General features: G+C 44.8%; 1 protein-coding gene across 1 annotated transcript; it reads right to left on the bottom strand.

The window, feature by feature from the left end:
• Nucleotides 1–21: 21 nt before the first annotated feature.
• Nucleotides 22–26,495, bottom strand: LOC115388841 (tensin-2-like). Its single transcript, XM_030092132.1, is given in 28 exon segments — nt 22–2,052; nt 2,249–2,278; nt 2,584–2,652; nt 2,838–3,006; nt 3,153–3,230; nt 3,352–3,429; nt 3,640–3,732; nt 4,005–4,136; nt 4,249–4,626; nt 4,629–5,119; nt 5,216–5,366; nt 5,473–6,879; nt 6,972–7,088; nt 7,195–7,260; nt 7,841–7,970; nt 8,096–8,171; nt 8,449–8,509; nt 8,703–8,815; nt 8,930–9,013; nt 9,393–9,457; nt 9,553–9,675; nt 9,827–9,877; nt 10,028–10,211; nt 10,301–10,350; nt 10,446–10,478; nt 19,084–19,121; nt 19,222–19,327; nt 26,151–26,495. Coding segments are annotated over 28 exon segments (4,641 nt in total). The 5' UTR covers nt 26,274–26,495; the 3' UTR covers nt 22–1,907.
• Nucleotides 26,496–27,974: the final 1,479 nt, after the last annotated feature.

Raw genomic sequence — 27,974 nt, 5'->3', positions numbered from 1 at the left:
CCAATGAGGACACATTTCACCCACTTTGAAAGTCTTTAATTTTCTTGTCAAATGTGACATACACAGTTCTTTTCACTACCTCAGACACCTAAAATATATTACTTTTTTAAAACATAAAAATCCAATATGAAAAATAATGATTGTGTTGAAGTCATTTAAATGCTGACTTAGTTTATAAAAACACACAAATACCAAACAAAAATGATATAGATATATGATTAAAAAAAAAGAAGAAAAAAAGCAAAAATCCTTTGACACAGTGAGTCTTTGGTTTGAAGTGAAACTTATCTTGGAAACGCATCACTTTTTCTTCTGTAATGTTGCTGCATGTGCTGAAAATGGGGTAGTAGTTCCCGCTGATACGATCTATCTAACCCTTCTATTCTGTCTCATTTTACCATCAACATTGCATTTATTTCTTACTCGCTTCATAAAATATACATTTTTTAAGTTATTTGTAGAAGACATTACGGGCAGATTAAGGCAGATACGACCTGTCCAGGGTGACCTCCATCTTCACTCATTATCAGCATCGATTGGCTGTAGATGATGGATTAAAGCAGATTATTTTACTCATTACATTCATGTTTAGAATTCCACTTAAGTTTATTTTTAGATCCAGTTACTTCTCTGCAAAATTAATAGCTGATTGTTGAAATCTTCTTTCTTTGGAGTTGTGTATTTTGAATTAATCTGCAACGAAACACACATTTTCCTTTTGTGTTCGAAATACACAGTATCGTTCAGGTAAATCACATACTTTACTCTCCTCATGTCACACTGCGAACATAAAAGCAAACCATGCTTGTGGTGGAATGTAGCTAATTAAATCTACTCAAGTATTTTATTTGGACTAAAAATGTTGGTACTTGTATTTTGTTTCAGCATTTATACGTTATAATTTTATGGTTGCATTCCAATCAAATCTTTATCCTATTTGTTCTTCCATAGCTGATAAATGGCTTTAATCACATTTCAGTTTATAATCCCTTCATTCTGTTTATACATCTCATTTTGAGATAAAGCCATGTACTATATATCCAAATGTAGCAAATATGAACTTAGAAACATATCGGCTATTTATTGCAGGGCTGTCCAAGTGACTGAGGGGCCAATGGACCCTGATTATATAATTTAAAACACAAAAAAAATGTCTCAAGGATATTGGGTACAGGCTATTTAAGTGGCTGTGACTGGACCCAGGGACAGACTTTGGACAAGGCAGTAACAGCACCAGTTGCTCAAACTGTACAAAGTAGCTCAAATCAGTACAACTGTGAATAAATATACTAAGTTGTTATATTTAGATGATATTTTGCGTTTACATGCTGGAAGTTTACTTTTTAAGTGGAGCATTTTCATAGTTCACTATCAATGTTTATCAACGATTCTGAATATTTTGTGCTATGCCACCTCAACACTTGCTTCTTCGGTCTTCTACGTCCTTTAAACCTTCTGAGGATCCGACCATTTGTAAATGTCGATGTAGAGACACCTTGATAAAGTAACGTGGCAAAAATGTGGATTTTGTTGCATATCATGTGAACGGCCTGAAACATGAAAACAAATGTCTCATGGATCACCAGTAAACATTCTAACAAAAAGAAGTGCAAAACTCACTTCAATCTCATTTGGCAACAGTAGATCACTCAAAGTTGAAACAGTCTTTGGCTTTTTCAAACTATTCATTGACAACTCTGTAAACCAACACTGAGACAATACTTTCATCTGCGGAGGAGTGATCCGCCGATATGAAGAAAGCCAACAGTCCTAGAGCCAAGCACCACAGAGGGCAGCACAGATGCAGAGCAAAAATGTAGTTTTGGATGATTTGTGGTGTAAAACAGCAAGTAAAAATCATATGAACATCTCTTAATTGTCCAGAGTTCTCAGACTCTTGAGCGCTCTCATCTTCTTAGCTGTGGCCCCAGCATTACTTTGTTGATAAAGTTGACGATTGCTACAGCGGGTTGCTCGGGGTCCATCTCGGCAAACAGGTGACACACGTTCTCCGTGGCCGTGCCGGTGCGCCTCGCAACAAAACCAAACATCCTGCAACGGACAGAAAAACAACAGAGGTCAAATTACTGGCGTGAAGAACGGCAGTCACCACAGGTAGAGACTGAAGTTTCTCGAGTAGATGTAATCAAAAAAATCTGTCAATGATCAGTCGCCATGCAAAGAAAAAGACGGTGCCGGTCGGCAACATGACTCACATAGAGAAACACACAGTGACACAAGCACTTACTTGCTTGACGTGCTATCAGAATTAGTCCACCTGAAGCACGGGCACACGGATAGAAACACAGAGACAAAACGTAGGAATACATGAATCACAGGGACGTGGAGGCTGCTTTGTAATACAAGCTCAATCTACAGTCACTTCTCAGAGTGAAGAAGCAGACAAGCACCTCACAAAAGGATCTTATATTCTAAAAATATAAGTCTGTAAGAGGAATTTATTTTTTATTTTTTGTTGCAAAAAGAAGCACATCTACTCATCTACTGAAGATACAAGCTATAGCTTACACAAGCACAGGTGACATTTCTTAACAAGTATCTTCTCATGTTTCAGAGTCTCACCTCTGATCTTGGGGGTCAAGACTGCTGAAGGTGACACTGTTGATTGGGTAGTGTCTCCTAAAAAATAGCCTTAGCATAAAAAAATGATCCCGTTAGCCTTTTGAAAATTACAAGGATAAATTGCAGTGAAACTGCTTTGCATATTCCACATTGCGTATCCAGAAATAAAGCACGATATCACTTCATTCACTTCCAAAATTGCCGTACTGAATTAAAATGTGATGCTTGATCTGATAAGTAATATATAAGTATACCTTCTTTTGCTGTCTGTTAGTGTGATGCCCTGAGAGGACACTTTGAAGTGGACCACTGTGGCCACTGGACGAGGATTCAGAGCCAGAGTACACTTGGTTGCCTTGGAAACCGCCTCAGGTCCCGTTAAGGACTCCGTTTCCACTGAGTTCAGGTAGAGCACGTTGCAGGCTGTTTCATTGGAGAGAGAAAAATCGAGGTAAATATCAATGTGGTCTCGCTGGCCGGTGCTACGAAAATGTGAGGCTTTAGCAGTCTCAGCTGGTGGAAGGTAAGAACTGCAGCTGCTGCAGCGTTGAGATGAGTTGGTGCGCTACCTGCTCCTTGTTTCAGGAGGTCAGCTGCCGTGCTGGTGTGTGTTGCACTCTGCATCTCCTGAAGCTCCCCAACCAGATCTGAGACATCATGAACCTCAGTCACATTTTAATACTATTCATCTCCTTTAAGCACATTCATATTTATTTTTCAGTAATGTATGTAACTTTGGTGCTAGATTTAAATGTCTGTTATGTCTACCTTTGTCTGGGATGCGAAGGGCACATGGCAGAGAGATGGGAGTGATTGAATGCTGGTACACCAAAGCGGATAAACTTCCTGTGACAACGAAACAGACACAAAAGAACGACTATTGATAAACTGAGACAGAATAGAGGGGATTACAATAAGATTCAAGGTCTTTATTTGTCAAAAACATAATTTTGCACAGGAGGAAGATTAAAAGCACACAAGAAATAAGTATGAGAGTATATGTAAAAAAAAAAAAAAAAAGCAAAATAGATCAATCAAAGTGTCATCTCAACTGACCGAAGTAGGACTCGTTCTGGCAGCCCTTGATCTTCACTCCCCGTGGCCCAGTCTCAATAAGGAAGTGTCTCACCAGCTGTTCCAGAGGATCCCCTGAGAAAGGGGGGAGGAGAAAGAGAAAGAGGATGAGAGGAGAAATAAGGCATGCGATGTTTACAAGCTTAATTTATTAGTGTGCATTAAAAAAGGCACAATGTAATTCTTTTTGACTGATCAGATACAGTCGCTGCTTTATTCTGATGAGTTTTTCTCTCGTATGCCTAAAGCCACAAAAATTCTTAAATTCTTAAAAGCTAATGTTAAACCAATGACGAGATACGCCAGTGAAAGCACAACAGTAGAAGTATAAAACATTAATTGCATACCTTTGCTTGCAGTGATGTTGGCATTAGGAGGAGGAGTAGCCACCTTGAGGGCCAGGCCATATGCGCCTTGGAAAGAATTACTATCTCTAATCAGGAAAGTTCCTGGTTCTTTGTCCTTCAACACAGCAATGGCTATTGTGAAGAAGACACATAATTGTGGAGATGATTCACAGACATTAGACGCATGACATGTTCTTCACAACACTGTGCATATGCTCCACATCGTCTTCTTTCCAACACTCACCTTGATCTCTGGAAATTCCCGGCCGGTACCAATATTTCGAGCTGTCCTGGACAAACTTTGCATTCACCCTGATGTCTGTATCCTCTCTGCAAGGATGCTGTGCAGAGCCCCTCCTTTGATCCCCTACGGCAGGGGAAAACGTAACGTGGTGGGTGGGTGAAGGAGCTGAGGAGACTCGGAGGAGATGGCTGTGCCCGTTCGGGGATCCTGCGATGGAGGAAAAGCGTTTCTTCTCTGGGAGGGGTGGCTGGATGGCGGGGATTGTCACTGCAGTGTAGCCAGTGTACGGGACGTGGGGGACGTTCAGTAGCGAGTAGTAGTAGGATGATAAGGGGAAGGTCGGCGTGTGGTATCCGTCAGGCACGGGGGAGGGAGGTTAGTGTCAGTTGAACTGTCTCTGTCTGGAGTCAGTTTTTGTCCTGGTATGTCAGCAGTGGATGTGGAGCGCTGTGGGGAACACTGCAGCTCTGGGGAGCCAAGGGGAGTACTTGGGGAATTTGGGGTGGAAGGGGTAGAACTTGGACTGGCAGACGGATTCATGGATGCCCCTCTGCTGTTGCTTTCAGACGGACTATCGCTGGGTAGGGCCGATCCATTCAGCTGCACTTGGACTGGGGTGATGATGACGGTAGCATAGCTTGAAGAATGTGATTTCTTACTGTCAGTTAGACTTCCCAAGACGGCGGTAGCTTCAGGCTTACCCTCAGGAGTCAAACTTTGGCAAGACCCACTTGATGTTTCTGTTGGACTCACAGATATGGTTAAACTTGAGCTTTGTGTTCCTGTTGGCGTGATAGATTTGCTGTCATTTGTCTCGGACTCTTGATGCGTAGACGTTTCTTGAATTTGCGGAGGGCTGTCAGCATTTACACTAGCGAAAAGGAGAAATAAATCATACAAATAGGTGAATACTTTCAATAACAGGGCAACCTTTTCTTTCTAGGTTTAGTAAAAGTTTTGAACATACCTGTCTTCTGTGTGTGTGGGACTGCTGCTCCCAATAACTGTGTAGTCATGATCAGAGTCAAGTCCAGGCGTGCTTGACTGTCCGTTGGACTCAGATTTACTCACTGAACCTTGGGACACATTATCTTCTGCATCTGCCTTTTCCTTATCTACTTTAAAAACACAGATTAAAATAGATGAAGGCATGATAAACTACAAAAGATGCTATTTCCATCTTTAAAAAACAATTCCCATAGGAAATCAATCAGGCAAATTCACCTTTGTGATTCTCAGTTTGCTGCTGCTCTCTGGATCCTGAAGGTGTTTCGGGCAGTCTTCCTTTCACAGGAGATGGGCTGCTAGCAGGCAGAGGTGAGGCTGATCCCGAGTGATACCCGGAGGCATAACCGCGGCTCTCGTGGCTCTCGGCTGGGGATGCTTGATAAGGAGAGCAGGGGCAGGAGTGTTGCAGCTGTAGGGGGGTGTGATACCCACTGCTGGCTCCATCTCTCAAGTCCCCCAATGACTGGGGCATGGGGTAGCTATGGGGAGGTACGAGGGCAAATCTGGGTTGCTCCTGGTTTGGAGCCTGGTCTGTTGTTGGGTGGCAGAGGCGAAACCCCGTCATGGGCGACTTGCGCTGCCAGAACTCTGCCTCTCTCGCCAGCTCCCACGGATTTTCAGTTTCCCACAGCGGAAGTGCCTCTCTTGTTCGATGTACCCCTGCTCCTTGGGACCAGTGTGGGTCTGGCTGGTCTGCGTGCAGCGGGTGGAATGATCTGACTGAAGCCGATTGGTGCTGTCGCCTACTGGAGCAGTCCTGACAGGCACAAGCAGAGGACGGCGCAGCGGAGCTGAAGAACATTTCTCTGTAAGGGCTTGAGGGCTGCGACTGGTGGGGGAGGTGAGAGCCTGGGCCGTGGCTGGAATAATGGAAAAGGTGACACTCTTCTCCCATACAGAGTCGGTTTGAGGCTGGCAGGGTGTGGCTGTGTGGGTGTGTGTGTTCGGGAGCAGAATAACTGTAGCATGGCCTGTGGAGACACGGTAGGGGTGGAGGCGGGGGCGATCGTTCCCAGGGTAACTCTGGTAGAGGATGGGCACTGTGGCGGTGGCACAGTTCAATGTGAGTTGAGTGAGGAGGAGGAGGAGACACAGACTTGGATGGCAAAGCTGGCAGCGTTTGACTCTTTGGGTTGTTTTTAACGCTGTTGCAACGTCCAAGACAGTGGCCGTTGGACAGGCAGGACTCTCTGTCTCGCTCCCGTCCCATTTCACCACACTTTGCACTTCCTCTACCACAACACGAACGCTCCCGTCTCAGACCTCCAGGACTCGATGGGTCTCCATCGTCCAAAATCGCTGTTTCTCTGTCTCTTTCTTTTCCTCTTGTCTTCTCAGTTGTTCGGTCATCCCCTTCTATCCTCCTCAATGGGCTTTCAATGCTTTCTTTTTCAGGAGAGTTAACAGACAGAGATGCATCACTCAAGTGATCTGAAGTGACCGAGGAGCGTGTGGAGTTGTAGGAGGGACCCTGGGATTGGTTGGATGTCTGGGTCTTGACTGTTGGGCTGCTTGTGAGGCATCCATTGGGAGACACTGCTGAGACAGTGGCGCCCGGTCCACGCCGCTTCCTCACTTGAGCATACAGGCTGCCATCCAGAGGACCCCTCGTATGAGAGATATCTGATGGAAAGCAGAAGAAAACGTGACGTGATGGATCATTTCCCCCTGTTAATCCGCCGCTCTCGTCTGACGGCGATGTGTATGTTTCTCACTTTCAACGCTGTCCTGGTGACGCAAGTTGAAATTCTCATAGGAATCCCATCGAACCACAGGGTCCGACGTGTTGTAATCCACTTTCACTGATGTGTCGTTCTTGCGATATTCCCGTCCTTGGAGCGCACAGGTTTCGTAACATTTAAAAGTGAGATGTGGTGCATAAAATGCTTCAAAAGATACAGTGACAGGCTGAGAGATAATAATAATAATAATAATCACCTTTCATTTTTTCTGGCCCATTGGAGAAGATAAACTCCACTGTAGCGTCTGGAGGGAACCTGTCATCTACACAGAAAGATGAGCACAAAGGCAGTGACTAAAATATCCAGACTGTAAGTGCAGAGAGTGATAAAGACATCCACAAGAAGATGTGCTATCTAAGACCAAAGTTACCGTAAATAATAAAGACGCTTGCTTTTACTCTTTTCATAATGGAAGTAAATGAGCCAAGATGCCAAAAGATGCTTTGGTAAACAGGGCAAAACACAGAGAAATCTGCCCTTTGAAATGAGATTCCTTTTATTTTTTGAGCACGAGTGTGTAATATTATTTATACATTGCATTTATACGTCAGCATGTAGCACTTAGAGCAGCTGTCACGAGACTGCTGCATAGAGAGCAATGTGCAAGCGTTTCTGTTTCATTTAAAGTGACGCTGTCCTCCAGTGTTTGTCTCAAAACACACAAAAACACCCCCTGGTCTGAAGAATCAGTGTGTTTTTTTTTTTTTTTCCAGTATACAAACAAGTTGATAATTTGATGGAAGGTCCTTAATTACATAATATTCAGTATGTTCATATTACAGTGCCTTGAAACAAGGGTGAAGTAAAAGTAAAATACACTCCTGAGGCAATATTTTTCCTACCTGTACAGGCCAGGTCAAGTTCCGTCTTGCCAAACCACAGCTGGGCTCCATGAACAGTGCACGTGTGAAACTGGACTCTGAAGACCACCTCCCTCTCCGCTGCTCGACTCCGTCGGTGGAAACACTTCACCTGTAGAGATACAGGTAGGAGAGTGACACTGAGGCTTACCCCAGCACGAAAAATCTGAGGATTCTGCTTGACAAGCACAAAAACATGTTAAAAAGTATTTAACTTCCTCATTTGCTGTTTCTCACCATGATGTCTCCTTTCAATAGCAGCGCTGGCTCCATCGTCACACACAGCTTTCTTGCCCTGGAGCTCTGGGGGTCACTACACAACCACACACCGATGAGTTTAAAACATATATAAAACAAGTCAAAACACGTCTCACTTGGGTAAAATACTGGTAAACAACTTCAGCCTCAACGTAAGCACAGAGCGGGTGACAGCTAAACACAGACAGCGACCTGCAGAGTCCACGTCTGCCAAAATGAGTGAGGATAGGGAAGACATCTGCTTGAAGGAGGTAAACTGAGAGCACACACACACACATATACACACACACACACACACACTGTTACAGCCACACAGCTGTCCAGGTACTTACTAAACGCCTGAAGTGTAGACAAGTTGTAGAGACTGGTAGATTTTGAGGAAAGGATAAAAACCTGCAGAGAAATTGAAGAGAACAGTGACGAATGAGGTGGGAGTTTGCAGACAAAGGTGGTATTGTGTTTTTTCTTCAGCATTATAAGACACTCTCTGAATTGCTTTGAGAGTCTCTGTTCATGGTTTTCACACCCAGAATCACGTTACAGCCCTGCAGACAATTAGACCAACATCAGCGAGAGTGAAACTGACCTCCTCCTGTCTGGAAGTTTGGTAGAGAGGGAATGAGGATCTGGTGAAGGAACAGAGGACTGCTGTTCATTTTGATGGAGCCTGACAACAAGCCACCGAAATAGTAGATGTATCTGTCGAAGAGAGGCGACAGCGTGATGTTATGAGTTGTGAGAGCGACTCGGGCGACAGCCGCAGCCCGGGTAGGCGTGATTTATGGTAGCAGGGGAAATGTTAGTGTTGCAGACCTGTTCTGAGAAGGCTGGAGGGAAGAGGAGACTTTATCTTCACAGAACTTCCTCATAGCCAGTGTGGTGAGCGCCTGGTCTGCTCTGTGGACACAAACAAAGGTTTATATTTTGGTACTGATGTTTACAAGTTGAAGCTGACAGTTTTGGAAAAAAAAAAAGTTTAAAGGTTTTGTTTTTTTTTTAAATGAAAAGATTTCACTGCAATTAAGCAGTGACAGAATCTGAATTTTCATTTTGAACTCATTTTCAGTTTCTAAAATCTAATGAGACATGTGGTGAGAATCAAGATGAAATAACTGGATCTGCAAATGTAAACAACTTGCTTTTCGGCATTCCCTCGTTATGAAGTAAATCTTGCGCGACATTCATACATCATCTCCATACATTGATAACAGTGACCAGATTCTTACCACATGTTGGCATATTGATTGCTTTATAATGTAACAGTGATGGAAATTACCCAGCTGATATCTTGCTGTAGTGCATGTAGGCTGCCACGATCACCCCCGTCTTTCCTTTGTTTCCCTGTCAGCCAGTGACAACAAAATGATATTTTACCCACCGCTCGAGAATTTTCCCAGCAAAAAAAGCATGCACATGTGCCGTCAGGCTACACTGACTTTGCAGTGGAGGACCACGACATTGTTGGGGTCAGAGGTCAACCAGGTCTCCATGGCTTTGCAAACGGCACAGATTCTGTCCAGGGGTGGAGCGTGGAGATCAGGCCAGCCGTAGTCCTGCACCTGAACCACAGGGAAAGATTGATGGCTCAAATTCTAGTGGGCGAGCCTCCGCTTTAACCTCAAATATACACTCACATATATCATTCTGGGTTTATGCATTCTGGTGGTGTTTTGGTTGCAGCTGTCACCTTTCAGGTGTGAATACTCGTACCTTGGGGTTGAGTCTTGTGATGTCGTGTCTCTTCTCGGATAAATTCAGAAGCTGGAACAAACAGACACACAACGTGTTTTGAGTTTGTTGTTTCTCTTCTTGTGTTTTACACTTTCACAAAAACAGAGCTTATGATGGCATTTAATTTAGCATGGCTGTTACACTGGATGCTGATAGATGTTCTCAGCTTTCCTGACTAACCAGAAACTTGTCTTGGTGCTTCGATTTCAGCATGGATGCCACCTCCTGCAGGTTCCTGTGGTAGCGCTGCTCCTCCAGGTCCGGCAGGAAGAAGACGGAGATGATCCTCTCTGTGATGTAGGTGAGGTCAAAGTCGTAGTGGCGCTCCATCACTCGCTCCATCACTTGCTCCACGCTTTTACTCCTGGAAATAGTGAAGTTTTGCAGCTTTTTTGTCTGTTTCAGCTTCAAAACATAAAGTGTTGTTTTCTGTGGATTCAGACTTTGTGGTACCTCGGCAAGGAGCCTCTCTTCTTCAGGGATGTTGATTTAATGGACGTGTGCTGAAAGTACAATTAGGAAAGAGTCGAGAGACCGTGCATTACATAGTGTACAAATTGAAAAGACAACAAAACAGCAACGCATAAGAAAACCGTACCAGGTCTGGCGCTGAGGTGCAGATGGGAGTCACCTTCATGGAGAAAATAAAAGAGTTAATTTTTGCACCTCTCATTTAATCAGACACACACACTCTGGGAGCGAACCACCACATGCTAAGTCATGTGTTCGGTTTAATGCTCTTGGGCTCGCTCCAGCAGCACAGATGAAGGATGAAGAGCTGACAGCGAGGATAGTGAAACGAATTCTCACTGTAAATCTTTAGGTGCAGCACTTCCCTTCAAGAGCAGGTTATAATCACGTTTTTCTTTTTGCCGTTTCTCACGATGTACCAGTGAGACATGTGGCTGAACAAAGTGCGCACAGTGTATAACACTCTAACAAGCATAGGTAGCTGAAAAAGTCCCATTCTGGAAAATAGAACGTGTTGAACAAAAAAAACTGATTTAGTTATTTGGCCTTTAGAAAAGACTAAGAGGGGAAAAAGGTAGATAGATTATACATTTGAGGCAACAGGGAGCTCATCTGCTTTTTTTGTATTCATTACAGTGATAATGCTTGACATATGAGTGATAACCTGGTAGATATTGTTTGTGACCACAATAGGTAACCATTTAAAGTCAAGTCAAATGACAGGGAACTCTGATAATGTAAATATATGAAAAAAAAGACAGGAAAAATAGCATGAAACACACTTCTTCAATGTTAATAACAAAATCGGGTATTTAGTATTCCTTCTCAGTTATCAGCTTTGATGCTGAACCTTGACAGGTGACACGGTGTCAGCTTTTGACCTTTCAGCGATCCTGTGAGATTGACTGGCAGCTCGGCCGCCCTCTGCAGCTGAGTGCATGCAGGTGCTGACAGATGTCAGGCAACAGGTTAACAAGTCAAATGCCAATCAGAATGATCTACAACTCAAGCACTCCCATAGAAACATCTGAAAAGGATGCATATACACCGTACTTCTTGTCAACAGAACAATCCAAGGTACCATTAGAAAAGTGGGGAGCTTTTCAAACGAAATGTGAAATAGATTTTTTGAATTCCTGTTCGAACTTTGATCAAGTGGCTAGGGACTGGTGGCTATAAATTGCCTAAAAGAACGAACGCGTGTGAGTTATCCCTCTGATAGCAGATAGCTGGAATCGCTAAAGCACCCTGCAACCATAAATTAGATAAAAACCGTCTGTGAGATGAATGAGTGAATGGACTTAATCAATATGAAGGTATCTAATGTTCCAGTTTCTTTGCTTGGTTTGACTCGTCTGACCTGCAGAACGTGTTTGTTGCGTGCATCTCATCGTGTCAGCTGCATCAGAATAGTGATGAATGGCTGGCTGCTTGCAGCAGCTGCATCATGATCCCCGTGCAACTCCCCAGAAACAGACATTATTAATACACACTGATGAAACCAAACCTCGTGACCTGCCTGAATGGCTGTTTTCTTTTCGTGTGCCTCAAACGCAGTTGGGCACGAGGCAGGATCTCATTGAGACCTCCGAATGTGTCCTGTCTGGCTCCAGACTTCAGCCACACGTCTTTAAAACTTGACTTTCAGATGTGTCTCGAGCCAACTCCCCTCTCTGTCACTGTTGCATGTTTACAAGTGGCATTCGGCACTGCTGATCACCCAAAAATGGATTCAGTAATTTGACGAACCGTTGTAGTTTTAGCTCGACTGATAGAAGTCTTGTTTCAAGGCACACCTAAGTTACTCAGGGGCAAAGCACAGGATTGACAGAAAGCGTAGGAGAATGTGACAGGGGAAAAAGGAGGGGGAATGTAAACAGGCATGTGATCCAGGGAGGAATGAGTAAAAGGGGGAGTGAAGGGGAAAAGGGCATGCTGTAATTGGTTACTGCATGGCAGAGAAAAGTCAAAATATGCTCCCGTTGAACTTACAAGATGATGCCATAATGTGATTACTGTCAGACAGGCGGTGGAACAACACTTTTTTGTTATGTTGCTACATTTTACAAGTCGTGACAGTAAACACATGATATGGACCCCAGAATAGATCATAAACATGTTGTGAAACCAACAAAAGTAAATGAAAGAGCATTAAAAGTGAACCACGGGGCAGAATTCCCTTCTTAACAGGTTTAATAATGGTGGTTAACTGGATAAAGCGGCAGTCGGTTCCAGGAAGGAACAGTAGGAGACAGACACACACACGTAAAACATGCATGCACACACACACACTCGCATGTGCACAAAAGGACATACAGGACTGAACCTGGAGGCAGAGAGCACAGAGATGCCACATGAGGGAAGAAGGGCAAGAAACCAGAGTCAACAGGAAGCAATTTTCAACAGGATGTCAGTGCTGGGTGGCTTCAGGTTCACACACACACAAATACATGCAGAGTACACACATCTTTGGTCGCGCCACCGGCCTCGGGGTCTTCATTAATGCATGTGGACTGTGAGCTGGAGGGACTGGGAACGGAGCCATCTGGTTTAGTTTGTCTTGTTCATGAGTTAGCGTTTACTGAGGTGCCAACGGCGTCACTTGATCACGCCCTCGGGGACGGGCTGACAGCTACTGGACCGGACGGTTCAGCTTGTTTTGGCTGAGAGAAACTTTTCATGAAAACAGGGATTGATTATCTGTTTCCTCTGGGTTAAACTTAGGATGCCGAACTGATTATTTCTTGGTATTTTAAAATAGTTGCACAGTGGGAGCAGTGTGTGCTGCTGCAGTGCATCACCTGGAGAGCTACTGGACAACAGCAGCCTTGGTCAGGGAGCCACAGTTGTGCCTTGTTGGCAGGGAGATTGTTCCAGATGAACTTGTAGTCATCGGCTCGCTGCTCTAAACCCACCACCGCCCACAGATCTTCAGATGCTCCCTCTCAGGCAGAGATACTGCGTTAACTTTGACTAAAGCAACAGTTTGATGTTGTGAGAAACTTATTTTATTGCCGAGAGTTAGACAAGAAGATTGATACATCTCTCAGGTGGAAGCAATTCAGAGCTAGCATATCAGTCAGATTGGATAAAATCTTCAGCAAAGCGTTTAGATGTGCTACTAATCTTCGAAATGATTGGAGGAATCCGTCCTGTCTGCAAAAAGCGTGCTAACCAAAGCCACGGAAAGCTAAGTCAAGCCAAGTTGCTCAGAGTAATGCAGGATCCACACAGAGATACAGTTTGACAGATTACATGAGACGCAAACGATCAGCTCCTGGCTCCAGTTCATCTAGAAGAACACCGATCACAAATCATCTCTCTGCGGAGAGAACAAACACTAATTTCCAAAAATAGCGAGCTACGGTATTTCTTTAAGATATGAACATAAGCTCTAAGAAATTATGAGGGCTTTTTTCACCACTTCCTGACTTTTTCCGCCAACCATGCAGAACAGACTGTCTTATCAATCAAAATGAAGTATAATACCACATTAAACCCTCACAGTTTCCTGGCAGCTAATCTCCTCCAGAGCTGAGCGACTGTGGCGGCAATCTGTATCTGATATGATCACTGTCACCTCGTGAATCGTCTTTCTTCTTCCAGGGAAATCCAGCCGAGGTCTCCCAGAGCAGGGGGAGCGGGGGATAAATGTGGGTGTTTGAGGCGGAGGCATCAGTGTGAGGAGCAAGTTTCACTCTGACAGCCGGCTCGGAGCCGACGTCACACTCTGGAGAGGGAGAAGTGAGTAAGTCTGTCCCGTCCAAAAGTGGAAAAAAAAAAAAAACAACCCTAAATAGCCATTGCTTAATCCAAGTTCCACAGTCCCACAAAAAGACAGGCTAGCTAATGTGCAGCATTGACTGAGAGTTAAAAAATAAAGCCTGAGGCCTTTTCATTTTTATGCAGACAGTTAACGTTTGATGCAGGGCACCAGAGGGCACGTGCAGGAGTGATTTATAGGGGTGATCTGGAAGCTTCAGTGGCATGGCCGCTCTCTCGTGTCTTATTATCCCTCTTCTTCCTTCTCTCTCATCTTTGACCCTCATTCCTCCATTTCCTCCTCCCTGGGGTCCGTCCCTGCCCTGTGTCCCACTCCTCCTCCTGACGAAGCCCCGGGGCGGGATGACCACAGTCATCCTCGCCATCAGACACGAGCGTGCGCTCTCCCCCCCCCCCCCACCAGAATAAACAACATCAGATGACAGAGAGGCCCGATAAGCATCGCACACAGCCGAGGCACGTCAGTAACAAACTGGCTCGGAGGAGTTGGGAACAAGGGCTCAGAGCAAAAGCAAACTGTCAGGGGAGCGCAGATATTGGCAGAGCGCAGAGGAAAAAAAAAAGACACAGGAAGACGGGAAGAGGAAAGAGGAGAGGCAAACAGAGAGAGAAAGCAAGAACGAGAGAGAGAGATGTCAACAGCTGAACATGCCTCCCGACCACTGACACAGAGCAGAGAGATTTCACAGAGCTATTTTGATAGAGCTCCTTATTTTAGACCGAATGTCCCTCGGAACACTTAAAGGCTCATTTTGTCTCTTTCCTGTCAGTCACCTCACTCTTTCAGTCGTCTCCTCTGCAGCAGCACTGATCACATTTTCATGAGATTTGGCAGTCAATTTGCTCTCGGTTGACATGTGACGGCCTGATAGCTGTAAACTAACATGCATGTGTGATGTGATGGGTCCTTGGCTCTTTATATAACAGCATTTAGCACCGAGTAACAGAGAAGTATTTTTTAAAATACCTCAGTCTATTTCGACCAATCGTTTAAAGAAAAAAAAATCTGAAAAGATCACATCCTCTGAGCTTAATACAGTTTGAAATTCATGGCTATGACCCTGTTAAAAAATAGGAAATGTATAATTCCAGAGATATTAAACAACATTTGCTGTGCACCCGAAGGCTTTCAGGAAATTAAAAGCCAAAGGTAAATATAAACACTTTGAGGATATCATTGATGTGTGTGTGTGTGTGTGTGTGTGTGTGTGTGTGTGTGTGTGTGTGTGTGTGTGTGTGTGTGTGTGTGTGTGTGTGTGTGTGTGTGTGTGTGTGTGTGTGTGAGAATGCTGTGGAAGCCTGGATCTGTATACAAAGTCTTATTAATAGAACGAGTCGACTTTATGGGGACAAACGTAGACTGACCGTTCAGATCAAGGTGAAGACAACTATTGAGGATGCGGTTTGGTTTATTGTCGGCCTCCACATAATGAATGTGGCCTTCCTTAAATTCATAAACATGACTCTGTGTTATTGGGTGAGCAAAGCAGTAAAACTATATTAACCACGATCATTCTTTGTATGCTGCGCATCCTGCTGGTATTGGTTATAAATAGCAACAACGTTGCGACAGCGATAAGCTAGCAACCTAATCAAGTTACAAAGAGGCTCATCAGATTTGATTTTTTTTCTACTCTACTACATTCATCCTCGTGAATTTAATTGTTTCTACGTTCTCTTTAATGCAGACGGACACCATGAGCACAGGACAGCAGAGCTGCAGGGTCCCCACGAGGACATGAAACAGCAAAAGTTACAAAAAGAGGTTTATCACTCAAAATCTGAACTATAATTGCATGAGAAATTTGCACTTTTTCGAGCCTCCATTGCTCCAATGCTCATAGTTGGGACATGACCAACTCCATTACACACAGCATGGCTACACTATACAAACAAATGGAGCATCCCTGTCATTGTATCAGTTCATAAATCAACGTGGGGCATTAGGAAAGCAGCTGGTGTTTGCGAGCAGCCACTGTAACCATCTGTATTTCACTACGCAACATTAGGATCTATCAAGTGATGTCAGGACAGCTGACTGGGTCTCGGACGCAGCCATTTGTCTTTGTCTGATCGGTCATTTGGTGAGCTCTCACTGTCTACAGGAGTAACAGAGCAGATAGAGACACATAACATCGTAATAGACATAAATATGTGGAGGAAGTGCGCTGGGATAGCAGAAAGCCAGGCATGAGAGAGTTACACATTATATACAGTATGCAGTAAATGTTTTGCATAATACGGGACATCCTCAGGCCAGTAGACAAATATGCATATAGATGGACACATATGCACAAATCTATGCAAATAAATGACATTTACAGCTATAAACAGCAGAAGGGTTACATAAAGAGTTCATAACTTGCTAACCTGAAGTTCACATAAATTACCTCATTAAAATGTAATGTTGTGAATTCATTTTCTTCTCTGAATAATTAAAACGTAAGTATTTCTTTGTAGGTCACAGCGGGACTCCCCACTTCACTTTCTGCATCAGCCTTAATTACAGTTAAGAAAATTCTCTTTCTGGGACAAGCAAGCAGTCTGATTGCGATTTAACCGACATGATCTGCACAACCACATGCTGCATTCTGAGAGAAAGAAAGCTGTGGAAATGTTAAAAGAAGTTAGTTTGTAACTGCAGAGATGATGAAATTACGCAAGGTACAAGAAACTAAAGCACAGAGTGTACACAGGCAAGTTAAAACCCAAAGCTTCACTCAGTAAATACAGCACAGAGCATGTTTTTACCTCTCAACAAGCAGCTTCAGTCTTTCCCTCTGCCTCTGAGCAGTCCTGTGTGTGCAGTGTGTAACGCTGCCGCCCCTTTTCTCACTCTCTCTCTCTTCCATACACAAACTCTCCGCTCACTCTCACCGGCTCGCCGCCTCCCTCCCTCTCTCTTGATTAACACACACACACACACTCACACACAAACACACACACGGTCCCACTGTGCCAGCAGCACACGCAGCAATAACATTTCAGCCTCCCTCTCTCTGCCTGTGTCATCCGCACAGAGACAGCGAAGCGCGCCAATCCGGGCGAATACTTTCTCCCCCCCACACGTGCACTCCAGCATGCATCAATAGAGCCGATGCAGACGCTCGGCAGCGCCACAGAGTCACCGTGCGCGGATGTCCACTGACCCCTCCCGTGCCCCGAGGCTGATGGAGGGCGATGACAGGAGGCAGACTGGAAGTGGTTGGAGGGGGGTGGGGTCAGAGAGGCAGATGGAGGCACAGGTGATGCACAAAGGATGGAAGAAACAAACTTCGGGGTTCGGGTAACCCTAACCCATGGAGCTAATAATGTTCTTCGACACTCATGGGAGGGAAAGTAGAAAGAGGTGGCATGAAGCAGACACCAGGCTGCAGCCTTGACCCAATGTTCCTCTTTATTTATGAATGCCTCCATACAGGACTGATTACACACACATATGCACACACAGTCTGCCTCCCCAGCTGCCTTTCGCTTATTTGTGTCCCCCCGTGATCACTCACTGGCAGGCATCTACGGCACTCTTGTTATTTTCTATATTTACCCACTAAGTCTCCCATCCAGTCTGATCGTGGTCCTGCGTGATGATGTCCTCTCTCTCGTTCATGATACTCACTCTCCTGCAGCTTCAGAGATTTTTTTTTTTTTCCGGGCTATTGCTGTGGTGGCCATGGGGATGAGTATGATAAAAATAATAATCCTCTTTTAATGCATGCTGCTAAGGCACAACAGCTGGTGGTGCAGAGTCATGTGGAGAAGGAGGAGGAGGAAGAGGAGGAGGGGGCGTGAAGGCACTCTGACAGCACACACCTTAAGGACAGCAGAAGCAGAGAAACGAAGGTAATGGGTGTGTCTGCATGGCAGGCCGACCGTGCAGTGTTTTCCTGGTGTTTTTGTCTCAGTGGAAATGGGATCGCGGCTCTGCAGCCCAGTTACTGCAAGGTCGTGAACTGGCTCAGTGGTGTGTGACACCGAGCCGCTGTGAGAGGGGTCACATGGGAGACGAGGCGGCCGCTGCCAATAGTTTGACATAATCTGTGGATGCAGAGAGAGCGCTTCGCTCACATGCTGGAAGCATGCCACCACGAAATGTAACAGCTGTACAGAAATAGTGAATGCCGGGAAGAAAAAGTTAATAAATTATTGATCTGTCATTTTACGAAAAGTCTTTATTTTCATTCCTGTTTTTTCTCCTCAGCCAGTTACAACAGGCGTTTCTCAAACATCCTGAGAACTGATGACAGTCGATGACTGAGTCCAACTTACAGTGTTTACCAGGCTGTTCTCTTAGTGCGATGCGAGGCACAGAGCACAGCAGCAAGGGGACCCCGGTTTGATTCCTCTCTCTGGGGCCTTTCGTGTGGAGTTGGCTTGTTGCGGTGGTTCAGGCATTTGCATAACTTCTTGTGAGCTTCATGTAAACTACGAACTCCCAGATGCCCAAAGCCAGCTCAGAAGACAGTATTCACTCTCTTTATTTGGCTTTCTTACAACACACAGCCACTGATCTACAGAGAGACACACACACACACACACTGCGGTTATTTGCAAAGAGAATCATCTCTGACCTGCGCTGCATCTTCTGCTTTCCGTTCTGATCCCCCATAGTGCAAACAAACCGCAGCTCACGACTGCCTCTCCACACACTTTTAACATTCTGGGATAAGTTCTTATGCTTCATAATAAACTGGATCGAGCCACCGTGAAGTTAAACCATCGATTTTTAGCTGAGCTCAGGACTCTCTGGAGCTATTACTCCTTGTTACCACATGACTGAATTACTCATAGCAACCTGGCTGGCTGCAGTTCAGAGGGCAGACCCTCCTCAACCCGACATCTAGGTCAGTGCACATGGCTTGCTCCACTTAAGACTCACATCGTATTACCACTGCCACACAAGAATCTCCGGCGCAGGACAGTAAATGTTCGCTCCAACCCAGAGGAGGGCAGTGTGCGAGCCGCGTGATGAATTCACGGCTTACCTTGGCTTCACATGCCTTGTGAACTGCAACCTTGCATTCTGCGAACAGCAGGGAGAAGAGCATGTTTTATTCTGAGAAACAGAGGAGGAACAGGTAGGTAGTGTCCGCCCAGCTCTGCGGTGAGGCTTGTGGACTCACCCTTGCAGAAAGCCGCGGGGTTGTCCATGTTCTGCTTGCACACGTTGCACTGACGCGGCTTCTTGAAGCTCTTGACTGTGAAGGCATGGCTCCCTGCTTTGGCGAGCTGCAGTCACAGGAGGAGGAGGATCGTTTTCACATCATACATATGAAGGAAGATTGTGGTGAACGAGTAAAGGCAAAAATAAAAATAAAAAAAATAAGAACAAGCCTCAGAGTGAACTGGGCATTAAGTCATGAAATAAACAACATGAAGAAGCTCATAATGAGCTGCACAGCGATGTAGAGGTTAGCACTCTTGCATCATTGTTGCTTGTGTGTTTGCGTGTGTGTGTGTGTGTGTTTGCCCTCTGGTAGACTGTTTCACTGTCCAGAGTATGCCCTGCACTCACTTAGAGTTGAATGAAGTTGCACTAGGAAGAACGTCATAACAGCGACTCAAGTGAAGTTTTCACATATTTTCCTCCTGTTTCTTGTGGAATTTTAGCTCAGCATTGTTCCGTCTGAAGCCCTTGGACGTTCGCTATCCCCCGTGTAGCGGCTGTCAGCGCAGATGTGCGCTGGTCTAGTGACACGCAGCAGGAGTTCTGATGCCCTACCTTCAGTACAGTCAGCTCCTTCCACTAAAAATACCTCTCATATGATTTTGTCGGCTTTTAAGGCATCCTGTTTTCTTTGCCTTTCTACTTGGCCTTATTCTGTCTCAGGCTGCAGGGCAGCTGAAACGATAAAAAAAGAGGAGTTTTTAGATGCTGCTGGATGCAGAGTCACTGGTCACAGACGAGCTGAGTCTAACTCAGCAGCATGTGAGTTCATGCTGCGTTCTGGTTGTATCCGCCTCTGATGCCGATTTTCTGATTTCGAGTTTCTCATGTCTGTGAGTCTGGCTCAATTAGTCGAGGTTTTCCTTCCCTGACGATGGGCAATAGTTTCCTTCAACACTGCATTGTGCTGCCACGCTGGGCAGTCCTGGCAGCTGTGTAAACACAGTCTGTGGGCAAAGCAAAAGGTAATTCTGACGTACGCTCCAAACACTGAGCTCACTACTGTTGTTGACATTGTTGACTGAGAGGTTCAATAGACTGATACCATAATGTTACTCAATTTGTGTATAAATGGAAAGGATTGAGGGGAAAAATAGCATAAGATTGTATTTTTGCTTGTGAGGCTATGCGCTCCAAGAGCAATCAGACTGTTGTGAGTCATGATCTGTGGATATTTCTTTTTAGAAACCCATATTTTGCTGTCAGACTTATGGTAACGGCTTCCTGAAGCGGAGTCTTTCGACAACATGAGAAGCAAATAAAGCCATTACATTTTCCCCCGAGCAGAGAGGGTTTGGAAACATGAGGGAGGTGGTGTTTGCACGACGTGTGTGTGTGTGTGTGTGTGTGTGTGTGTGTGTGTGTGTGTGTGTGTGTGTGTGTGTGTGTGTGTGTGTGTGTGAGTGGTATGTGTGAGGCAGCAAGAGAGGCAGGCCTGGGTGGAGGGCAACAAACACCATATAGTACCTGAACACACCAGTTTGTTTTTCCTGTTAGGAGGCTGAAGCTTTTTTTTTTTTTTTTTTTTTTTCCACTTTTTCAGTTGCCCGATGCCAGGGTTTTCCAAACAAGAGACGCATTGACTGCGGATGCCGACGTGCACAGCAGCTTTACACTCGCACAAATACTTACTGAGCCTCGCTCTCTCTCCTCTCCCACCATCTTGAACCGAGAGTGGAAGCTGATTCATTGACTTAACTGCGATGTATTATGAAACAGCCACGCCTCTCAAACAGGAGTGTACACTGTCTAAATCCTTTATGACTCTAGAAATGTATCATTAATGTTGTATGCAGCCCTACCTTCCACTACAAGAACTTATGCAATCTGAATGCAATTCACTCTCACTGCACTTTATGGCCCTCAACACAGCTCCACATAATTTGTACTTTTCTTCATTAAAAATGAAAATGATTTATTTAATTCATCAACATTTGATTGTCACCAGACTGAAGGTTTGATCCTAGGTTTACAGCAAGCCAACAGCAGCAATGTACTCATTTAGTGGTGTTAAGAGCTGGGAATGTCATGAGCAATTAATCGTTCTTCAATACAGTTGCTTGTTTAAAAGAAAACACTTGTGTGTTAGGTTTGCCTGATTTTTGCTGCTCTTCCATGAAAGCTGCATTTGTAAAAAATTTATATTAGAGGCAGAGAAATTTAAATCTGTTGCTGGATATTTATTTTTGCATGCATATGATAAGATTTACAATGCAGTAAAATTATGGATGCTGCAGATTGAGATGATAAGATTCTCTGGGATAATTTCTGCCAAGAGTGGATGCATGCAAGGGGTATTAGTGTTATTAATGCATGGAAGTCACAATAAATTCACAAATACTCAGTGGAGCCTGAAGTGTATAAATGTGTAGACTTAAATGGAGGACATCAGCTATATCACGAATTCACAAAAAGTGGGTAGAACATGGGCTAAAAAAAACAACAACAGAGTTGTTGCCTTTGACCCGGAGTAGCTCAGAGCCTCCAGCCAGAGAAGGAACATGCGACCATTATGATGTGTGTATTGATCTCATATCCGAAGTGTCAGAATAACAAGTGATCGGACTATCGACGTGTGTCCGGTGCTGTTATGATGAATGCCTGCTGTTATAAAGTGTGGCATCCACTGAATACGCGCGTGTGTGTGCATCAGTGTGAGTGTATGCCAGAGCGTGATCAGCAAGGTGATCAATCAATGTGACAAAAAAGAGAGACATGAGATCAGACGAGAACAGCCATCATCATCCCGAGTCACCATTTCTATTTCAAATATTGTTGTGTAACTAATAAACTTTGACTGGAGAATCAATCAAACTTATGCAACGACCCACTGGGCTGTGATGCTCATAAACTGTTGTGGACCTCATGACCTGAGCTCACCTTCAAGGTGAAAGACTGGCCACTCCTTTGACTTAGGTTCACATAATTATAAATACAGTATGTTTGATATTAATCCATGCATGTAGGCTTAGTTGTGGATTTTTGGCAAATTTTGAATCAAAATCATAAAAAGTTTGGATTTACAACACACGCAACATCTATTAAAAGTCACAAAAAATCATAAATGAAACAGAACATCGTATTAATCTGTGAATTATCTGAAGAAAGACACATTTCCACTGATAACGTGATGACTTCCCTTCAGAATGGCATCATTTCATCAGTGTGTTTGGATTCCCGTCATTTTGACTGAAGTCCAAACTGAAAACACAGTGACTCGAGAGTGCCACCCAGTGGACAGTTTTAAGTAGTGCAAAAGTTGGATATTACCGTAAAACATTGTTTCACAAATTTATAACAGCTTATCTTAAGAATCATGAAATTCTTTTTCTACATAATAATCTCAGTAATGTATGTGAGGCTTACAGTATTTTATTCAAATGATGTTTGAAATGGAAACTTAGATTTACCAAAATTGTTTTAGAATCCTCAAATACAGAGTCGTATTGAAGATTTGAAGTTTATAGAACAGGTTTTTGATAGAAACTGGATTCAAGGATACTTAAAAACTAAGACAACAATTTGTGGCCAATTAAATATGCCAAAGCATCTATGATGGCCGGTAAACTCAAAAGGAGCCCAATAAATCCTTTTCTTTAGCCACTTATGAGGCACATTTGCATTTTTCAAGCGATTGCTCAATGAAATATTGAGGTTTTACAGCAGACTATGTAAATACTGTGTTCCAGTCTTCAGAATATTAACATCATAAAATAATAATAATAATGCATTGGTTTTATATAGCGCTTTTCTAGACATACTCCCAGGAAACCTCAAAAGCCTGTCTCAGGTTCAGTAAATTATCAGTTTGAACATTTGCTGTTAAAGGCGTCCAACAACCAATGACATAATTCTTTTTGGCCTGAGAGTGGATAACATAGTAACTTGCCAATAATATAATAAAATAGGATTAGATTGGGAATGATAGTGTTGCATAGTTTCTATCGTCATTGAAAGAATATGAAAAGTATCCAATTCACTATTTTGTGAAGGAAACTGGACAAAAAGCTTTTAGTTGCTAGAAATACAGCTGTGTTTTTGTATTATTAAATTATCAGATGTAGTTAGAATTTTTTATTTTGTTTTTAACCCTACTTCAGTCATGTAACTTATAGCATAAACCAAACGTTACTACAACAACGGCTCAAATATCTTATAACACACTGGCAGCTTATTACACTGTGGGCTTTATTACATCTAAAAATGCACAAATGACGACATCATTGGCTATTATTATATTAGTGGTTGTTACAAGGAATCTGATTTTTTTATTCACTCACAATCCACTATGACAAAGCTGTCTTGCATTAGTTGGCTATGATACTGGTACCAAGGATGTGCGTTTGTGCGTTTGTGTGTGTGTTGTGTGTGTGTGTATGTGTGTGTGGGGGAGGGTCTGAAGTTAGTTTCAATAAAGACTACATACAGAAAAATGTCGAAGTGGGGTATATTGCTCTAACTTTAGTGTAATGAACGGAGCAGTGTGAGCCAAACGCAGGGAAATTATTCTTGAGACCAAATAAAATTGATTCATGCTCTGTGGTTTGAGCGCATTTGATTTAGAGGCTCACTAAACATGCGACGTGTAAACGACTTTGCACCCCCTATACTCGACCAGTGAGGAGATGGAACCAGTGAACAAGTTTTATGTGGTGAGATCTCATAAAATAACTCAAAATACTGTAAAGAAGCTGCAGCTTTCACTGTGGCATCATTTTGCTTTTATGTGCTACAACTTTAAACCGTCACAGCTCCGATGAGGTTTTCTGATACCATGAACTGCATGAGCTGCACAAATTATTTCCAGTTGCTTTCTGTACTTTGATACCAGTCATGAGGGCCCGTGATGAAGTGGACGTTCAGTCTCCGGAGGCTCCCGTGACTATCTGCAGTGTTGCAGTATTGCATTGCAGTATTAAAGAACTCCACCCCGTTTGATGGTCTGCAGCCAGAGCGTATGTCACTCCCCAGGCATCCCTGACCACTGCAGAGTCTCAACCAATTCATCTCTCATGCAGATGAAGAGCGGGTCTCACACCAGCACAAGCATAATGGATTTCTTTGATTGCGTCGCGCATTGGCTGTTTACTGCCGGCGGGCCGGCGGCAGCGGCAGCAGCAGTGGCTGAAGGGAGTCGTTTTAACCATAATGCATCTGTTCTGACATAGGAAACATCTGAAGCTGAGTGTAGGTCAGTCAGGTTACATTCTGATGGTGTGTCAGTTTCAACAAGATGCTTGGAAGACACACTCTGCTTGTAAAAGGTTAATATATACAGCTACAGTCACACATACTCACACACACGCACACACACACACACAGGCTCACGCACAAACTGTAAATGAATACAGTACGGTAACACACCCCCTACGCACTAAATGCCTCGCTGCCTTTTTCAGTGGCACCTCACAAGTGATGACACTCACGAGAGCTGGAGTCTCTCACACACAGATGCACGCACACACACACACACACACACACACACACACACACACACACACACACACACACGCACGCACGCACACACACACACACACACACACACACACACACACACACACACACACACATACACGCACACACGCACACACGCAATCCACTCAGGAAGGGACGGCAGCAGGTGGCGAGCCAGCAGTACGCTCCAGTTCTGGTTGGGTATTTATAACCTGCATGAGTCGGGGCTGTCACCTCTAAACAGCTATGAAAATGCTGAAAATAGGTGTGGGAATGGATTTGTGTTTGTGTGTGTGTGTGAGAAAAAAAGAAAAGGAACGGAGAGAAAACTTGAAGACAACAACAAAAAACACACAGAACTCCTGGACCGTTTGTGCGTATGACACATTTCATTCCTCTCCACATGTCGAGTCCGCCCATTCAGCGGGGACTATGGTATCATAATTTGGCATGGGGAGACACACACACACACACACACTCAGGACTTTAGGGGATTTGAAGTCACATGTGATCTGACTAATGTTTTTGTTCCTGCACTATCTGGGAGGTCAGCGTCTCTGCAGACGTAAATGTCCCCCACACGCCAGAGTGTTTCTGCACAGAGCAGAAGTTCTGCTGTGCCTGATCGCTTCACAAAGGTGGCAACGCGGCCCTCGCTCACGTCTGTTCAACTTAGTTGTGCTCCGCCGACATCCAGCATGCCACTGTGTGATTTACTCTGACATGTGAGGACACCCACATTCTGCTCCGAAGCCTTGGCGCTAAATCAACAGGCATCTTTTGTATTTTGGATTCTATGAAGGTCTAACCGGAGGCTTCATGAGGAGTGTGGAAGAGCAGCGTGTTCCTAAATCCATACGTGTTCCTAAATAGCGGCAGCAGACAGGCAGGCGGTGGGTGGAAAACAGACAGTAACTTAAACCACTTCCTCTTGAACTTTGATGCCCGGGGGGGAGCAAGGAGGAGGGGGGAGGGGGGGGCATCATTAGAAGCGGATCCGCTGCTGTGCATACCTGGTTTTCCTCGGTCATCGCTTTGTAATAAACAAACACCCTCAAACCCAAACATGGTTGACCTGTGGCTCAGTCACGCCTCCGGTTCAGGTGTGACAGTGACCTGCAACACTTCCGGCACGCGAGCATGCAGCACGAGAGCCCGTTGCTCATAAAATACACAGAGGAGGAACGGTTTCATAGAATCTGGAAAGTAGAACACTGCAGGGACGACACAGATCACATCAGGAATAAAAAAAAAAAAATTCTCTGCATGGATCTGTTTTGTTTCTTTTTTAATTGTATCTCTGTAAACTAAAAGTGCGCTTTCCATTCCGGGGCCAGTGACCTCGCCACAGAGTACGATGAGGGAGCACATTTCTGCTGGGTGCAACCACCAGCATGTTGACATGTCCTCAAATAGTAGCTGTTTACTTACCTCAGCGATCTGAAGGATTTCAGGGTGCAGATCCAGCTCTGATTTTATGGGGATTCCTCCAGCGTCCGCATCAAGTCCATACTTCTGGATTCTGCCGGAGCTCGTACTGTGAATGCACCCCATGTTTTCAGCTCCTGTCACCTCCTGTCAAAGCAGCGTGTCAGCCTCGTCCCGTCTTTGCCTCTCAGCACTTCACGTTTTGTGTCCTCTCATGTCTTCCCCTCGGTCTCCAGCGTGCTCGGCGGTTCCTCGCACCTCGGCCTCTGACAGCCCGTCCCGGCTTTGAAATCCACCCCGGATGACTTTTCTTCGCCCCCTCGTCCGCCTCTCCTCTTACAAGCCCCGTCTTTCTGCCCTCCTGGAGGTGTCACCAAGAACTGACCCTCCGTTCACTCCACCCACCTCCGCGGCTCCCCCCTGTCCCCTGGCTGGGAAAACATGCAAATGCTCACCACCTCTCTCCTCCACTTGCCAGCACCTCCTTCTCTTCGCTTCAGCCTTAACAGACCTTCTTGTACGCCTCGCTCTCCTGCGCTGCACTCACAGACCCTCCAGTCTTCCCCTCGCTCTCCCTCTCTCTCCCTCCCTCCCTCTCTCCATCAGGCTCCTCTTGCCGTCTCTCCACGGGGGAGAAGGGGGCAGCTGTTTTGGCTCGTTGATGTCAGGCCCTTCCCTTGTCCTTTGGCTCCACTTCAGCCCTTGTTGAGCTCCTCTTCCTCACGGGGGAGTGATTAGATTGAACTTCTTTCACATACGTCATCTCCAGGCTCTGCGACTTCGCAAATGAGAACATACTGTAGACCTGATGACACTTCTCCCACTTCTCCTTCCTCTTGGCCTGATGCGAGGACGACTCTTCTTCGTTTCTGGTGTCTGGTTCTCATTTTCCAATCACGGCCTGTTTTCATTTTGCATCTGGAATGTTTGATATCTCTGCACGTCCCCGGGGTGTTTGTCATGTAGCATGCATTAAACTCCACCACCCTTCATCGACAGGTCACATGATTTCACTCACGTCCTTTTATTCCCTCTGTTGCGCTCGGCTCTCCGCTAAAACGAAGACAATGATGGGCTCTGTGCTTAGATCTTAGATCTGCGCTCACTAACCAGTTAAATTCCAATGCACAACTCTCTCTCTCTCTTTTCCCCTCTCTGCATCTTACACACAAACTTAACTGTAGTTCCTCAAACTGGATTCCCAAGCCGGGGGAATTTAGGGTTATGAGTGGGGAAAAAAAAATCCAACAATAAGCCCTTTCTAACACCATGTTTTGGCCCCGAGATAGACGATACAAAGCCATCTTTGGTTTTAAGTGAGACAAATCGGAGGGCGGGAGCTAAATTAGGCGGCAAACTGTCAACACGCATTTATTGAGGGGGGATTTAGTGAGGGCTCCATGTCACTGTTCAAGCAGACATCATCAGATTCACACAGATAGCTGAAGTTATGCGTCGTATGGAAGGAAAAGTGTGTGGCTGTGGCTGATGTCACTTGATAGATCGTCCTGGGACACAGACGACTTTAACCGGAGTCTTGTGTTGACTTGAGGAGGGAGACGGAAGGACCCCCCTGTGAGGGCCAGCTGCGGATTCGCATTGCAGCGGGGGTTGGAATGGGTGCACGAGATGCACAGTGTTCTCTCCCTGGATCACAGAGAATAACCGAGGACAACTTTAATTTAGCAAAAACTGCAGTCCAATAATTGTTTTCAATACTGCTGCATTAAAGAGAGCAGACAGTGTAAAGTTTTCTTTATGCAGTGTTTTCTCAGCAGCTTTTTCATGACATAGCTGAAAGATCTTTAAACCATTAAATGTTTGATT

The sequence above is a fragment of the Salarias fasciatus genome, chromosome 5 (assembly GCF_902148845.1).
Source record: "Salarias fasciatus chromosome 5, fSalaFa1.1, whole genome shotgun sequence".
Classification (NCBI taxonomy): domain Eukaryota; kingdom Metazoa; phylum Chordata; class Actinopteri; order Blenniiformes; family Blenniidae; genus Salarias; species Salarias fasciatus.
This window is presented reverse-complemented; position numbering and strand designations above follow the sequence as displayed.